This window comes from Lepidothrix coronata, unplaced genomic scaffold (assembly GCF_001604755.1).
Source record: "Lepidothrix coronata isolate B3197 unplaced genomic scaffold, Lepidothrix_coronata-1.0 Scaffold275, whole genome shotgun sequence".
Classification (NCBI taxonomy): domain Eukaryota; kingdom Metazoa; phylum Chordata; class Aves; order Passeriformes; family Pipridae; genus Lepidothrix; species Lepidothrix coronata.
The window spans coordinates 1,142,858-1,158,994 of NW_016690455.1; the positions used below are offsets into that span (position 1 = coordinate 1,142,858).

The window sequence follows — 16,137 nt, forward strand, 5'->3', positions numbered from 1 at the left end:
TGGTTTATGAAAGAAATCAGTGGAGAGAAATTCCTGCAGTTGGAGTCAGGGCCCAGTGATGTGACAGTGTTGTTGGTGGTGACAAATATTTATGATACTCTCCATTTCTTAAATATAACTGTTATCTTTAATGACATGCTTAGTTAGACCAAGGCATATCTCCCCAGAGCTGGGAGAGACTAAAAGGAAAAACACGACTGCCTTAAAGACCACCTCCATTTCTGAATCTGCTTCAGAGACAGTTATTTCACACTATTTCTAATTAAAATATATAGCTTTGGTATCTTTCATGCTATTACAAATTTTCTTAGCTGCTGCTATCAAGTTGACAAGACAAATATTCAGTTATTTTTAATTCTTAATAGATTATTTAATAATTCCATAGTTTACAGTAAAAAACCAAGAACAGCAGAAATTTAAGTGAAGTTTTCTTATAAAAACATCTAAAAACAGGTTTACAAATACAGTCTTAAAAGTCCCTCACAAATGGTGGCAGTTTTCAACTTACAGGTCAAGACATTTAAGATGGGGGTTTCTGCCCTCCTGACTTAAAACCTTGCATTGGGCTTGGCTATTTTCAATTTTCTACTTTACATATGCAACAGGAACATGCACATCTTTAGTCCATCTAAAAAGAAAGAGAAGCAATCAGTTTCTCACTATCCATTACTGGAAGTTAAAAAAAAACTTCTTAAAAAGCAGCATCTGTCATCCAGGAAATTTAATCTTTCTTAAGACTTTAAACATTTAGATCGCTACTTGTTCAGCCTCAAAGCACGGGCATAGAAAAACAGCAATCCCACATGTGAGTAACAGCAATCCACTCCCAGTGGATGAGCTTTTATTTATGTTAATAAGAAAAACAATAAAAACATATACCATAAAAAAAATCTACTAAACGCGGCAGAAGAACTATGCAAAATTCCTCTCATTTAAAACAGAAGCACCTAAATAGCTTGATGATAAAAAAAGCCACTGGGTGATTCTCTTCTGTATCCAGATGATGGCACTAAAATTGAGAATTAATAATGAAACTAATATATAAATTTAAAAACTTTCCAGGTATGCTCAGTGTGAATGAGCAATCCCATGTTACCGACCACACACTGGCACATCCATGGGAATTTAAGGAGTTGCTGCACAGCAACCCCTGCAAGAAAACAATGCATTTTCCAACTTGTAACCAGTCAGCTCTCCAATGCAGCTCCCAGCCCTCAGTCTTCCAGCAGATAGTTTGGGTTGACAACCAGGTATGGATCTTCATCAAAAGTCTCCTCTTCTTTGGATCCCCTCAGTCCAGACTGGGACAGTTCTATCAGAATGTGGTCCTGCAACAGACAAAGATTTGTATTAAAACAAGGGCAGAGAGGTTGGTCTGTAGTTTTTGAAAGGCACCTCTTTTTTATCCTGGTAGCACCTCTTATTAACTACTTAACCCTTTTAATTGTGAACTCCCTCTAACAGATTCTTGATCTTAACAATTACATTCAGTGGAAATTTCTTTTATGTTGAAATCTCATATGTTGTATGCTTTCTGGGAACTTTTTAGCCTAGTGCTTTCCAGTCTAGTGGGTTTGCACCTTTAAAAGTGAAAAGTAGTTTATATTTTCAAATGTTTTCCTCCAAAATACCTCAGTACCCCTGTGATTTAAGGCTATCCATTGATAAAGTGTTACTTGTACTTCAGTATCCTAATGCATAGCTAATACTATAGAAACACAGACAAATATCACACTTCTGTAGGGACGTAATATGGCACTTTGGACTTTTAATTATACACATCTCCAGTTTATTTCAGTGTTTTTTCTATAATTATTGCAACAGCTGTTAAGCAAAGAAGGCATCTATACTGCATCAGCCTGTGACATGGAAACACAAAACAGGTTTCTCCAATTAGGAATGTATTCTATTAAACACGAAAGATTGCCCTGTGTAAGTTAAAACCCCTTTTCACTACCCACACATCTCTACACTTACATAATGGGTGAGTCGATGAATGACTCTCTCTATGATCTTCTTTTTATTTATTAGTTCTTCTTCAGAATCAATTTCAGATTCAATTTCCTTTAGATACCAATTAATAAGTTCACTTTTCTTTAATGACGAATCGTCCTCTTCTGCAAAGAAAACAGCTTGCATAAACTCAGCAGCAGTAAGATACCATTTAAACCATAGGAGAAAAGGATTTTTATGTTAACATTTAAAATGTTAACAGAGAAACACGCTTTAACATGTTTAAGCAACATCAGACTTTATTCTGATCCTTAAAGCATCATGTTTTGCATGGGAAGCTGTTGTGTCATGGTTTACTAGGCCATAATTAGACTGAGAATTGAAGCTTTCAGTTCTATGCACCCAAGTGGCTTCTAAATCACATCAGCCTTCAGCTGCAAGTTCTTTTCTGGGTCTGCTCTGTTGACATGCTTCTCAACTTAATGGGTTTTGACAAATGACTAAAATAACAGAGGTAAAAACTCCAAGAAATCATATTTGTATCACCAGATGTCATACTCTCACATGAGCACAGGTCCACACCAGACCTGACACATTTGTTGGCTCAACAGGAGTGAAAATCCCACGTGGAACAGCGTGAGATGCAGTAACAATCACTCCCTGAGCTCAGGGCCAGCTGTCATTTCAATAAACAAATCCTTACCTTCCTCTGCTTTCCTGAGGTGCAGCACCAGGAGATTGGAAATCCGTCTGTACTCAGAGAAGCCCAGTCTAAGAGAAGCTTTGGGTGCAGCATCCTTGTTCCCATCCTCAGGATGGCCATTGACCCCATTCACTAGGCCATTGACCCCAGCTGGAGCTTCTGCCTCACCTGTTTGGACACATGCCCAGGTTTAAAGCTGAAATATCTTTTACCTATTTAATACTCTGAGCCACTGAAAAATGTTGCACTGACCAGCTGGGTGAGGTGGTGAAGAAGGCTGAAGAAGCAAGAGAGTTAGGAACAGGAGTCCAGTTTTCTAGACCTCATTAGACAAGGAATAGGTGAGAAACGAAAGAGAAGCATGTGCTCAAAAAGGGAATCTGTAAAGGCTGGAAGGACTTTCCCCTTTGAAAAAAATTCCCTGTAAGTAATTTACCATTGACTCCATCTTGGTCCTCTTGATCCTCCACTTGTTGCTCATCATCTTGGTCTAAGTTGACATCAGGAGTCTCAACTCTAATGATGGACTTATTTAAAAGCCTGAAAGCTTCCTTCACATGTTTTGGGTGAACCTGAGGAAGATTTGAAAACATATGTATTAAATAGGTTAACATGTATTCAACAGGCTCTTTTGGTTTCTCAACAGCTCCAGAAACTCATCTCTGACTCTGACACAGGGCTTTTCTACCCATCTCACCTGATTAATTCTCAGCAGTAAAGACTCTGCAAGTGAAATTGTATCCCACTACAAGCACACTGAGGTCACTCAAGGTTATGGAGGTAAAAAGCTGCCCGATTAATCTTTCAGGATTTAGTGATCACGTGGAGTCAATAAAAAATTTATTTAAGCCAAGAACAGTCAGAAGAAAGATCAGTAGAGCAATAAACATGAAAGAAATGGGCCTAATGAAACTCTCCTCCAGAACTGAAAAGCAAAAACTGGAAAAATCCCCTCTAGCTGAGCCATAAGCTAAAAGCTATCTGTTTCTTTATGAGCTGAATTTAATTTAAAAGAACCCAATGGGTGTCCTTCTTATACAGCCAGTGAGCAAGGTTCCATCACTGCATGTGTCACATAACCCCTAATCAACATTTCAAAAGGCCTGCTGGGTTTTAAAGCAGGGACTAGGATGGGCAGTAGTCACGCTGCAGTTAACAGCCAGAACACATCATGCATTGCAGCACTGGTTGATGTGAGGAGGAGCTCAGATCACGTATATGGGACTCTTGGGGAGGTTCAGATACTTTGATGAACTTTGTCTTTTTAGATTGCAGATGGAAGAGAGCTGAGAGATTACAAACTATGAAAGATCAGGAAAGACACTACCAACAGTCATGACTGGTAGTAGTAGATGATAGTTCTTTCCCTTTGTCACGATTTGACAGATAACAGGCTGAGAGTGCTGACACAACTGTAATGCAAAAACATGCATGTTCTCAGTTTGTATCAGCTGAACTCAGCTTTAAAAGACACACCTTAAACCCAGTGTTTCTGGCACGCAAATTCAGACTGAGTGCGACCACAAGCGAAAACATTACCCAAGCTCTCCTCCTCACCCAATCTCAGAGTCAAACAGCAAAGCCAGAGCTCCCACACACTCATACCAAGCCCCCCCCCAGCCCCGGTACCTCGTCACAGCAGTGCATGCGGGCCATGGCCTCGGACAGCCGGATCATGCTCTCCAGCTGCCTCACCGTGATCCTCCAGGACGACTTGGTCACCCCGGCGCCGTCGCGCTGCCGCAGCCGCTTGTACTGCTCCACTATGAAGTCCTCAGACTCCTTGGATATCTTTGGGACATCAAGCAGTATGACAGTTTGCAAGTTCAGGTTATTAAAAGTTTACTCTTCTTGCATTAGATTGGCAATTCCCAGACTTTCCTGTACTTGCTGCTGCTTTTCTCTGAAATACTCTATGCTATAAACATACTGTACATAAATGCAACAATCATATTATGTTAAAATTATACTGTAATAATGATTATATTCACCAATGGTAATGATATTACAATAAGTACATAGCTGCATTAATCATTTTGCAGCAGGTTTGTTGATATTTTCTGTTTTTCTGTTCCGCTGACTTGTTTCTGGGCATAGTTCATGTCTGTCCATACCAGATTGTTCTGTTTACAGACTTTTGAAAAATCTGACACTCAGCTCATCCAAGCTGCTACTACCAAAATACCTGTACTTAGAGCAGTTTCCCATGTTCTGCATTTTACCAAAAAGCAAGCAAAGAAATACCAAGGAACAATACCCTTTTAAAATAAAGGCAAACAAGCTGATCAAGCAGTAAGTCAATAAAATACAAAAATATCTGCTTCAGAGATTCATGCTGAATAACCCATGCCCTTGAGGTACGAGAAAGCTATAAAATGACTCCTCATTCTAGACAAAGGTTAGGAGCTGCCACCAAAGCAGTTAAGACTAGTGATTACAACAGTCTCAGCTGAGCTGGATGATTTTCAGAGCTCAAAAGAGTACACGGCTCCAAAATATGCTCTGTTTCCGGGTAATAAGTGAGTTTATAGCTATTTCTTTGAGAGAACACCACACTAAGTGTCTTTGTGTTTGCTGGAAACAAGCACACAGCAGAGTGACTGTTCCTTGGAACCTCCTCAGACAGAACAAGTTGCACAGGAAAAGTGGAATTACCTTTGGTTTGAACTGCCTGGCAAACAGCAGATACCTTCTGATATCATCCAAGGAATAGACACGATCCACAGACTCTTCCACTCTGGAATGCAGATCCACGATGCGCCGGGCAATGGCGTAATCCGTAACCTGGGACATTGGGGCTGTCAGATCACTCTCACACCATCAGCCAAACAGCAAAACAACAGTTAGAGTCTTCCTTCCCACTCCCCTCCCTCATTTGCAATCCTCATGGCAGAGCTAGTCTTTCCAGAAGCCAAATTGTCTGCCAGAAGGTCCAAGAGAAAGTCCTGGCATTTTTTAATACAGGGAAACACAGCAGAGCAAAAATAAAAGGCAGTTTTAGGATTTATAGCCTCTTGGAACTCTCCTGGGTTACAAGTCAGGCACAGAACAGGCAGAAAGCAGCACTTTGCAGCGTGGGAACTGCTTTCTTCCTTTTCAGCCTGCTCTGTCTCTCTCACCAGTCCCTTCCCAATTAGATAATCACTCCTAGCAGAGCAGTGGCAAGAGCAGCACTGAACAAACATTAATCTCTGGATCTCCTGCGTTCCCAAGGCAAATGCCACAAAGACAGGTGGTAGCAGCCTCAGCCTTAGTGACCAGCCATTTGTAAAAATGACTAATGGTGGTAAGTTTGCAGGTCAAATCTCTACACGGTGAAAAGGCAGTGTCCTTGTGTTCAGCAGAGTATGTCCACATTGGTACTGCCAGCTTTCAGCTGCAGAGCAGAGAAGCAGAAGCAAGATGTTCTTATGAGATCTGCTTCACCTAAAATTGCAGAGGGCCACCAAGATGGTCAGAGGCAGGAGTACGTGATGTGGGAGAGGCCAAAAGAGCTGGGTCTGTTCAGCTTGAAAAGAAAGCAACTGCCTCACTGGCTAGTCAGTATAGAGGTGATGGAGCCAAATAAGTCATAGAAAAGAGGCAAACAACACAAACTGAACCATGAGAAGTTCTGATTAGATATAAAAATTATTATTTTTTGAACACTTGAGAGCTGTCAAACACTGCAGTAGGGGCCTAGAGAGGCTGCAGAATCTCCATCCCTGGAAATACTCAAAACTCACCAGGTCAAGGTCTTGGCAACCTGTTCCCAATAATCTGTTGGAGCGTGAGGTCAGACCAGAGACCTCCAAGAGCTCTTTTCTGACACAATTTAATCTACAATTCCTTAAAATTACCTCATTACATTCATCCACGAGGATGAAGAAGAGATCAAAGCGAGACATGATGGGAGCTGAGAGGTTTATATTCTGTTTCAGGGACTTGGATCTGTCGTAGCGCCCACCAACCGGGTTTGCTGCAGCCAAAATGGAAGTCCTGGCATTCAGGGTGGCCTGGAAATGGGGAAAAATAAATTGAAGAAAGAATGGTATCTGTGATCACTTCCTAAACTAACTCATTGCAATCCAAATGGGTCAGCATAACATGTTTTAGATGTTTAGGAGTTTCGATAGAGGTATTATAACAATTACTCCTCATAAGAAGCCAAACTCTTAACCAGTCCCTTCTCACCAGGTCTCTGCCCCAAGACACAGTTTGAAGAATCAATATTGTAACAGTCACACTCTTGCCAACAATACTGGAATAAGCCCTTAAAACTTCTTTTCACAACACCCTGTTTTTAGCAGTACAAACACACACTTTACTTCTACAAACACACACAAATCTACAACGTTTTTGAGGCTACTTCAAGAATGTTCTCATTTTCTGTTTCCTGTCCACTACTACCTTTTTTCCTTTCAGTAACATTTCTGATCTTTTTTGGGTATGTGGCACAAGAACTCTGCAGCAAGTGACCTCTGTGCTGCCACAGTGAGGCAGCTGCAGAGCTGGTATCAAAATCTGACAGGTGATAGTTCAGCACCTCTAACAAACAGTCAGGTGATCCTACAGACTACACAGAGGACTAGTGCAAGCTACCTTCACTCCTGCTTTGGTGATGGATATTGTCTGCTGCTCCATTGCCTCATGGATGGCCACCTGATCCCGCACGTCCATCTTGTCGAACTCATCAATGCAGCAAACCCCCTGCGGCGGAGGAATGAAAAATAATAAGTGACCCAAATTCAATCACTGTTGGAAAAAAAAAAGCTCCATTAGCACAACCGGGGGCTCTTTGCCATTAATGAAAAGCATTCCAGGGATGCAGGAACTCACGTTGTCCGCCAGCATCAGGGCTCCAGCTTCGATGACAAACTCATGGGACTCCTCATCCTTCACAACGGCCGCCGTCAGACCCGCGGCGCTGGAGGCTTTGCCACTGGTGTAAACGGCACGGGGACTGAACTCATCCACATGCCTGTGGAAAGAAGGAATAACACCCCCCACCCAGTATTTCACTTATCTCTTGACATTTTAAAACGTGCAATAAATTCGTATTTTTAATATTCCACGTCTTTTTGAAAATATTTGGAAGTTTGTACTTTCGTAAGTAAAGAACAAAAGAGTCTCAATCCATTCTTTAATACCACGGGGGCTTGGTGAGTTTGCTCCAGCCCTGTTCAAATACTTCAACCACATTTAAACAATCCCTGGAAAATATTTTTAAATATTTTACTTCCCTTTCCTGTTTAACACAGAAAAAAGCATGGGACACGTTTGTCACACATTTGTAGCTCCAGTCACACTGGACAATATTTAAATACTGAGTTTTAATGAGATGCTTACTTTAGAAATTGACTCTTGGCTGTACTTGGGTCACCAACAACACAAACATTGATGTCCCCACGCAGTGAAGTGCCTTCTGACGTGGTTTTAGGAACTCCTCCAAAAAGCATCAGCAGGACCCCACGTTTCACTTCATCGTTACCTGCCACAGAAAAGACACTCAACTAAAAATCCAAGGAAAACACCACATTCTTCCTATTTAAAAATAATAATAATAAAATTATTTAAAATAGATCCAACTGTCAGCTGTAAAGTTCTGTAGTAGAACACTCAATAGCAAACCCAACCCATTTCACTAGTCTTGCAGGCCTTAATGATTAAACACAGCAAGTACTCAGGAAATAGATTCTCTTTTTCCAGCACAGCCAGTGCTGGAGGGCAGAGTTTGTGCCAGTTAGAACAGGGCTTTCAACCTTCCCCAAAATGGCACCACACAGAGAGTAAAAGGAATTAATATTTACACAAGGGAAATCTTCAACTGGGTTCTTACCATGGATAGTGGGGAAGAGGCTGGTGCACAGATTATGGTAAAGGTTCTTATCTTGGCTCATCTCAAAAACCTTTTCCCACTCTTTCACAGACATCTGGTTTTTAATGCTCTCTGCAGTCTGTTCTTCATCTCTGAGCTCTTTTCCACCAAACTAAACAAAGGAAATAAAACAGTAACAGAAGGAATAACATGGTCACTAATGAATGTGAGCACTGCAGACAGGTTACAAAAACTCACTGTAAGCAGGATGGGAGGAACATGTTCAGAAAAGCTGCCCTTAGGCTAAGGAAGCTCATCATCTTATACCTTTAAAATCCAATAGACAATTTCCTAACAGGCAAAATCAATGGTGTAACTTCAGTTAGTAAGAAAAACCCCAGGTGAGATGCTTATATAGAGATTAAAAGAAGAATAAACCAGTATGGCTTCCTTCGGGTAAATTTGCCTTTGTAAGCATTCTTCATTAACTGGAACTTAACAAGGTCTTTTGTTACTCTGAACTGGGGTCAGAAACTTCTACTCCCAGAAAATAATAGATGGTATTTTTATCCTGTGTGACAGTGAAGCTCCTAGCAGAGTGATAGATTACAATACCACAACACGCCAAAACCCAGACACAGTCAGTATTACTTATTATGTTGCACTAATATGCCCAGATGTTATGTGATAAACCAGAGGGAACAAGAAGAAATAGGATTTCCTGGAAGAAAAGGAAATGCTGCAGAAATGGCTTAACGTTGAATGGAAATATATGGACCAGTCAACTCTATAGAATAAACAGATAACACTGGCAAATAATCACATCTGAAGACGAGAACCTTGCTAAACAAATTCAATTAGAACTCACAGACAGTCAAATGCACACAGCAAGGTGGCACACATACATATTTATAACTTTACCCATTCCCGCTCCCTAACTTGAGGGAAAACCACAGAGAGCAGAAATCAGGAACACCTTTAAATCTCTTCTCTTTCCAGACTCACCCGTGGATTTGTTGGTGCAACATAACAAGCCAGAAAGACCAGCTTATAGGAGAGCTCCCGGACTCCCAGGGCGCGCAGCCCTCGGACGCCTTCGGTTTCATATCCCTCTGTCCCCGTCAGCCGGGAGCCGGTTTCCGCGCGCAGCCCTGCCGGGAGAGCGGGAGTCAGGGCAGCAGGGACCGGGACAAGCGTGAAGGACACCTCACCGAGGTCGTGAGCAGGAGCAACAAACCTGGTGTGGAGAGCTGGGACACATCAGGCACGACGATGAGTGACCCGGTGAAGTCACACTTGTCACCCGCCTGGGCGGACTCCACGGCCTCCGCGCGCAGGATCACCTCCACGCTCCGGGGAATGCTGCCCCGCGGCAGCTCCCCCTGCGTCTCCTGGATGCGGACCTGGGCACGGAGGGGGGATAAACGCTCAGCAAATGTCACCAGAGCTCAAACTGCTCCAAAAGCTGTGCTAACAAATAGTCAGTAGCATCCGACTGCTGCCATCCATGCCAACCGCGAAGTTCCTCTTGCAGTAAGACAAACAACCAAAAATCTCTTCGCTAATCAGCGTCTAAGGAGTCTTGGAGACACTTAAGAGGATGTACAGGGGCCACAGTGACAGTTCTGAAAACCAGTTTGAAAACTTCAGGTAACATAGCTGGCATAAAATATCGCTGCAGGCCACGAAGCGCAGAGGATTCGGGAGTGTAAATCAATGTGGAAGAAAAAACATTGCAGATACTAGAAGGCACCTCTTTTTATACTGGTATAGAAGAACTACACTGATGTTCCAGCAGTATGAGACTAATGATGGCTTGAGTATGTGGGGTTTCAGTAATTCACTTAGACAATAAATGTCACACAACAAAATTGGTTTGATACTATAAATAATTTCCCATGCTTAAACATAAGCCTTCCACAGACAGAAAGAAACTTTCCCCAGAAAATCCAGTGCCTTTTCTTGAGGTCTTTTCCTCACAGAACCAAAGCTAACTGTAGCAGAACAAACAACACCTTCCAACTACCGCAGGTACACCATCGTTAGTCATCACCCCCAACCTCACCCTCGTACCTTTTGGAAATCAACAAATCTTGATTTGTTCGTGTCCAGCAGGAACCTCCTTCTGTTGGCACAGACTGGGTTCCTGCAGATGCTGGGCTGTGTGTATTTGAACTGCTGTTCCACATCTTTGATGACTGTCTGGCAGTCGAGGCACAGGAAGGTCCCGCTCACCAGCTCCGGGTGCACCGGGTGGGTCCGAACCACCTGCCCACTGATGCGCATCAGGGAGCCGATCTTTGCCGAGGTCATCTCCCGAATTCTGGGCCAAACAGAAACTCACAGGGATTAAATTACTGAGCTGGCAATTTTAGGCCCCAAGATACTAAGATACAACATAGTTTCATTCAGCCTGTGACTAAAGAAGTGCTGTCACAGACAAAGGAAACAAAGTTACTAAAATATATTCTCGTTTTATGATTTTACATAAACTTTTAGATTAATGCTAATGGTCAAACCAATGCAAAACTATTAGTATTTCAAAAGCAACACACACTAAATAATTTTTTTAATTTAGAGAAGTTACATTATTTAAATTAGAGAAGCTCCATATTTGTGCAATATAATGAATATAAGTATCTGATTGTTATTCACAAATGAAAAACTCTTTCAAAACATATCCTGCACAAGGTCAGGAAAACTTCTTCACAACTGTTCTGGTCAGCTGCTCATTTCATGCTATATAACCAAAACATTTTCAGTGTGCTTTGACACGTTTTTCCCCAGTAGTAAAAATGCACAAGTTTCTGGAATTATTAATCATCTTACTTGTGTCGGGTAGGCAGGTCTTGGAATGCAACATAAAAGTCCTTGTTTGAAGGAACATTTCCATGGTCTCTGGCAAAAGTCTTCGTTGCTCGACAGAGGTAAGGATAAACCCTGAAATATGGAAAAGCAGTTCAAATTTTACAAAAGCTATTAAAATGCCTTCTCTGCTTTAGACTACAGCAAAGGCTTGTATCAGATTACCAGGTTCTGCCTTTTAATGTCATGTAACACAAAAAAAGTGAATCTAAATATGCTAAATGTGGGATTACTGCATAATAGTGTCATTTGCATTATGGCTTCGTAATAGACTTTTTAAAATCTCATTTTATGACACTTTTATCCTTACATTAAGAAGCGGATCTTCAAAATAAGTGACTGACTCAATAAAATATTTTCAGAGCATGAAATTTTGGAGTTTATTCTGTATTCCTATCTACTTCTTCACCAGAATAAATGTCATTTCCTGGTTAGCTTATGGTTTCCAGAGAGGAATCCACTGAGAAATGTTTTGAGCCAGTTAAAAAAAAGTGTTTTCAGGATGCAGAAAGAAGACAAACCTCTCAGGCATTACGAGCCTGAGACTGCAGCAGGGCTCAGCTTTACCTGAAAAAGGACCTCTACACTTTACCTGTAAAATTCCTCCTGGATAGTGGTGGACAGTTGCTGGTTGAACTGCTCCAAATCCGCAAAGCTGACGATCAGCGTGTTCCGCTCTGGCCGGATCAGCTCTTCAGCATCACGCAGGTACTTCACCTCCCCATCACTGTTCTGGAACCTGGAAGGGATTCAGGAAAACAGTCTCAGAGTCATGCACCAGGAAGCAACTGAATACTTGGAATTCAGAAGAAAGGCAAAGGAAAGGATGGCTCACATTAAGGCATCCCACAGTCCCTTGCAAAGCCCTTTCCAACAACATTTCTTCTTCCACCCCCTTCTGCATCTGTTCTATCAACACCCCAGCACAGACAAACCGGGTTTGAATTTCAAGCAGCACGAGTGTTGTCCCGAGTGCCACACTGAGCTTTATTTTATATTTAACAAAATATAAAAAAACTACACCAGTAAACAGGGTTTTGTTTCCTCAGGGTGATTATAATGGTTTCCCTATTTGACACGGACGGGCCCCTCGGGAGTCAAAACGCAGGGAGCAAGATGTGTAATACCCAAACCGTGGAAAGGGTTTTCAACACGGCTGCCACAAAACTTTGTTAAAAGGGACCAAATGCACCAAAGAAATCATAGAATCAGAGAATGGTTTTGGTTGGAAGGGACCTCAAAGACCATCTCGTTCCAACCCCCTGCCAAAGGCAAGGACAACTTCCACTAGACCAGGTGCAAAATACTTCTCAGAGAGCTCTCGCGGCTCCCTTCCTGTACCCCGGCAAAGCAGACTCCTCCCGGCAGAGCCGTTCCTCAGACCACTGGAGAGCTTTTCCAATCGAAGGCCGAGGGGCGGGGGCGCCAGGCCCCGGCAGGATCTCACTAAATGGCGGCCCCTCCGTGAGGCGCCTGCGGCCCGCCGCTCCCCCTGCCCGCCCGCCGCCAGGCCCGGCCCCCGGCACTCACTCCTCTAGGAAGTCCAGGAATAACTTCTGGCACTTCTCGGCAACCTCATCGCGGAGCTGCTGGTGCTGCTGCGCCGCTCCCCCGGCGCCGGCCGCCGCCACTGCCAGATCCATCCCTGCCGCCGACACTGTCCCGGCCCGGCCCGGCCCGGTTCCCGCCACGCCGCGCACCACGTGGGCCGCGCGCCCGCCGCGCCGCCCAATCGGCGGCCGCCGCCCCTCAGGGCCCCGCCCCCCGCGGCCGTTTTCGCGCCAAAGGCCGAGGGCGGGACCGTGAGGAGGCGGCCCGGGAGCTCCGGGCACAGCGACTCGATCCCCGCCCGCTGCTGGGCTGGCACACAGAACGGGGGCTGCCCAGGGCTTAGGGCTGCGCCAGAGGAACGCGTCCCATAGAAACACACAGCCATAGAGCGTTAGGGGGTTAAATGGACCTTAAAGCCCATCTAGACACAACCCTCCCTGCCCTGGGCAGGGACACCTCTCACTAGACCAGGTTACTCAAACCTTATCCAGCCTGGCTTTGATACCACAACCTCCCTCGGTAACCTATGCCAGTGCCTCACCACCCTCACAGTAAAGAATTTCTTCTTAATATCTAACCTAAATTTCCCCCTCTTTCAGTTCATATCCATTACTCCTTGTCCTCTCATAGGCCCCCTTCAAATACTGGAACCTGCTGTGAGGTCTCCACACAATCTTCCCCAGGCTGCACAGCACCAACTCTCTCAGCCTGTCTCTGTAAGGGAGGTGCTCCAGTACTCTTACCGACTTCATGGCCCTCCTCTGGACTTGCTTCAGCAGTTCCACATCCTTCCTACACTGGGGGCTCCAGAACCACAGGTATGGAGGTGTCAGCTCTGGGCGGCCGCAGCAAGGTCTTCAGCTGCTGTGAAGCTTCCACAGGGCACTGGTTTCCCAGAGAAGAAATCAGCTACAGCAACTGGAGTTAAAACTCCTTTGGTAGTTTCCTCCACTGCTGAGGAAGCCCAGATCCAGGGAATCCTCCCAGTGTGTGCAGAAAGCACTGGGGCAGCTGCTCACTGACCAGACACTCTGGAGGCTGCAGCTCCAGCTGCTGAAGGACTGACACCAGGCGAAAAGGGTGTAAATTAAGCCAGGTGAGGGTCAGGCTGCAGTCTGGACACTTGGCTCCTTGTTGGCAACACAGGATGGTCGAAGGTAACATGTGCCAAGCGGTGCCATGGCTGACAGCCATTCCCGAATGGCAGCTGCTGGCACACGGTGCCTGCCAGCAGGAACCGCTTCAACATCCATGAAAAATTGCTTAGAATTGCTCTGCCACCTGCAAAGTCATTAATCTCTGCCTAAAGTGGGAATTTTGCTGTAATTAAGGCAGCTAAGGGCTCCTTTTCAGTTCTGAAGGCCTTTAAGAAGTGCCAGCAGCACCAGCCTCCTGCAGCACTGTTAGTTCGTGTTACAGTGCACTTGCCATACAGGGAGCAGAGACTGAACTGCAAAATGGTAAAGAAAATAAGAAACTAGTAGAAGTAACTTGGTAATTTTAAAAACACTTGCAGTGAATAAATGCCATGTTTTATGAAATCATACCAATGTGCACAAATTGGTTGTGAGGCTTATTTTAAAAGAATAATTAATCTCAGGTAATTTCTACTGTTTTTTTCATCACTTTTCCTCTACCAAAATAATAAAATCTACAGCCTTCATATGTGGATAAGTACAATATCCAAAGAAGAAACAGTACATAATTAAAATCTGCTTGGGCAAGTTGTGTACTCTAAAAGTGGCTGTCCAGAAAATACCCTGTTTTTCCACAGTCTCATTTTTCCAGGCTCTCTTTGTCCAGGAGGAACACGCATGGTGTATGGGATGGAGGGGGACTGTGCACTCCTGTGGCCTAGGCAAAATCATTCCACCATATGGGATATGCTGGAAACCCAGTATGAACTGGAGTCCCAGGCAGCCATGTGGTTCCACAGTGGACACTGTCAATGTGTTCTCCTCCATCCCTTTGGCAGCAGAGTGCAGGCCACAGCTTGTTTTCACATGGAATGGTGTCCAATACACCTGTTACTGACAGGAACAGGGTGGAAGCACAAAGTTTTCCTGCTTTTCCTCTCCCCCAGTCCCACTGGGCAGGAGCAGGCAGCTGTGTGATGCCCACCAGGGTTAACCCAGCAGGTGTGGGCAGCCATGGGGAGCCAGTCCTGCACTCGGCTGCCAAAAGAACAGCCTGAGCCCCCTTTCCTGCTGGGCAGATTCAGACAGCTCAGCGAACACAGATGGATTTTCACAGGAAAATGGTGTAGTTCAAAACTTCTGAGGCAAACTGAAGCTTTGTGTTTGTTTTGAGCAGACGACTCCCTGGCTATTCCATACCAATGTTCTTTATAGTTCCTTAGTTTAAAAAATGCACTGTTGTAATTACCTTCTGTATATCCTCAAAGAAAATATAACCAAACCTGGTGGAGAGGCAGCAGCCCTGGGGACTCCACATAAACTGCTGAACTTCCTGCAAATTACTGGAAATAAAGGACAATACAGGTTTTCCTTTTTCAGAGTTGCTACCTATCAAAGCAATATAAAGTTCTGAAATTTCAATTTGCAAGGTTTCAAACAAAGTTCTAAGACTCCCACTGAAGTGGGAGTGCAGCTCCCACTAAAGTATCCTGTTAACATGACATTCGGGACAAATGTGCTTTGATTTATGATCACAATTATTTTCTGTTAGCTAAGAGAGACTGTATGAAAAGATTCTGCATACAAAGGAATCGGGGCCTCCATCCCAACCCTTGTTCTTGTGCAGCTCCTGTGAATAAATCAAACTACAGCAGGAGCCTGAATAACTCTTAACAGAATTGGGATGAGTACAGTAGTTACAGCAATGTATGAACAAAACTTGCTGCCAAATCTAGAGCAAGAAACAGTCCTCAGAATACTTTTTTTGTTGGCAGGCAATTTAAGTCAGTAATTTTGCTCCTGATTAGAAGGATGAGCTTCTGAAGTGGAATATATTACCAGTTCTGTATGAACAAAAGTAATTAAATTAAATTCATTCCAGTTGGCTTAGCTGAATAAACAACTGTTTTGAAACTTGGATTCATCAGTAATAAGTCTGTGATGATGAGCTGTGTTTATAATCCACTCAGCTTTGCAAAGTACAACTGGGTACACTGTAAGATTTTCAAGTTAATAACTGGGGCAGATTCCACAGTAAATTAATTACAACAGACTCATAAGCAAAGCTGCAAAGTGTTATTCCTTGAATTGTGTGACTTCTAAACAAGTTTAACTTCTACATTTCCAGTACT

The 16,137-nt window shown here is 43.7% G+C and overlaps 1 protein-coding gene across 1 annotated transcript; it reads right to left on the reverse strand.

Annotated features, from left to right (window-relative positions):
• Positions 1-337: 337 nt before the first annotated feature.
• MCM6 (minichromosome maintenance complex component 6) lies at positions 338-13,003 on the reverse strand. Its single transcript, XM_017836344.1, has 17 exons — positions 12,849-13,003; positions 11,911-12,057; positions 11,283-11,393; positions 10,527-10,776; positions 9,691-9,856; positions 9,459-9,604; positions 8,475-8,625; positions 7,985-8,126; positions 7,475-7,616; positions 7,238-7,345; positions 6,496-6,651; positions 5,312-5,440; positions 4,286-4,447; positions 3,093-3,228; positions 2,657-2,824; positions 1,978-2,117; positions 338-1,328 (listed from the first exon to the last, which is right to left on the reverse strand). Exons 1-17 carry the CDS (start codon positions 12,959-12,961, stop codon positions 1,215-1,217), a joined length of 2,481 nt encoding a protein of 826 aa, XP_017691833.1. The 5' UTR covers positions 12,962-13,003; the 3' UTR covers positions 338-1,214.
• Between the last annotated feature and the right edge of the window lie 3,134 nt (positions 13,004-16,137).

What these genes read in the sequence shown, in the direction of transcription:
- MCM6 (XM_017836344.1), bottom strand. Translation starts at nt 12,961, where the DNA reads ATGGATCTGGCAGTGGCGGCGGCCGGCGCCGGGGGAGCGGCGCAGCAG. An exon ending in GACCTGCCTACCCGACACAA is followed by an intron (nt 10,777 to 11,282) that starts GTAAGATGATTA and finishes TGTTTGGCCCAG; the next exon opens with AATTCGGGAGATGACCTCGG. An exon ending in TCGTGGATGAATGTAATGAG is followed by an intron (nt 5,441 to 6,495) that starts GTAATTTTAAGG and finishes CCAATGTCCCAG; the next exon opens with GTTACGGATTACGCCATTGC.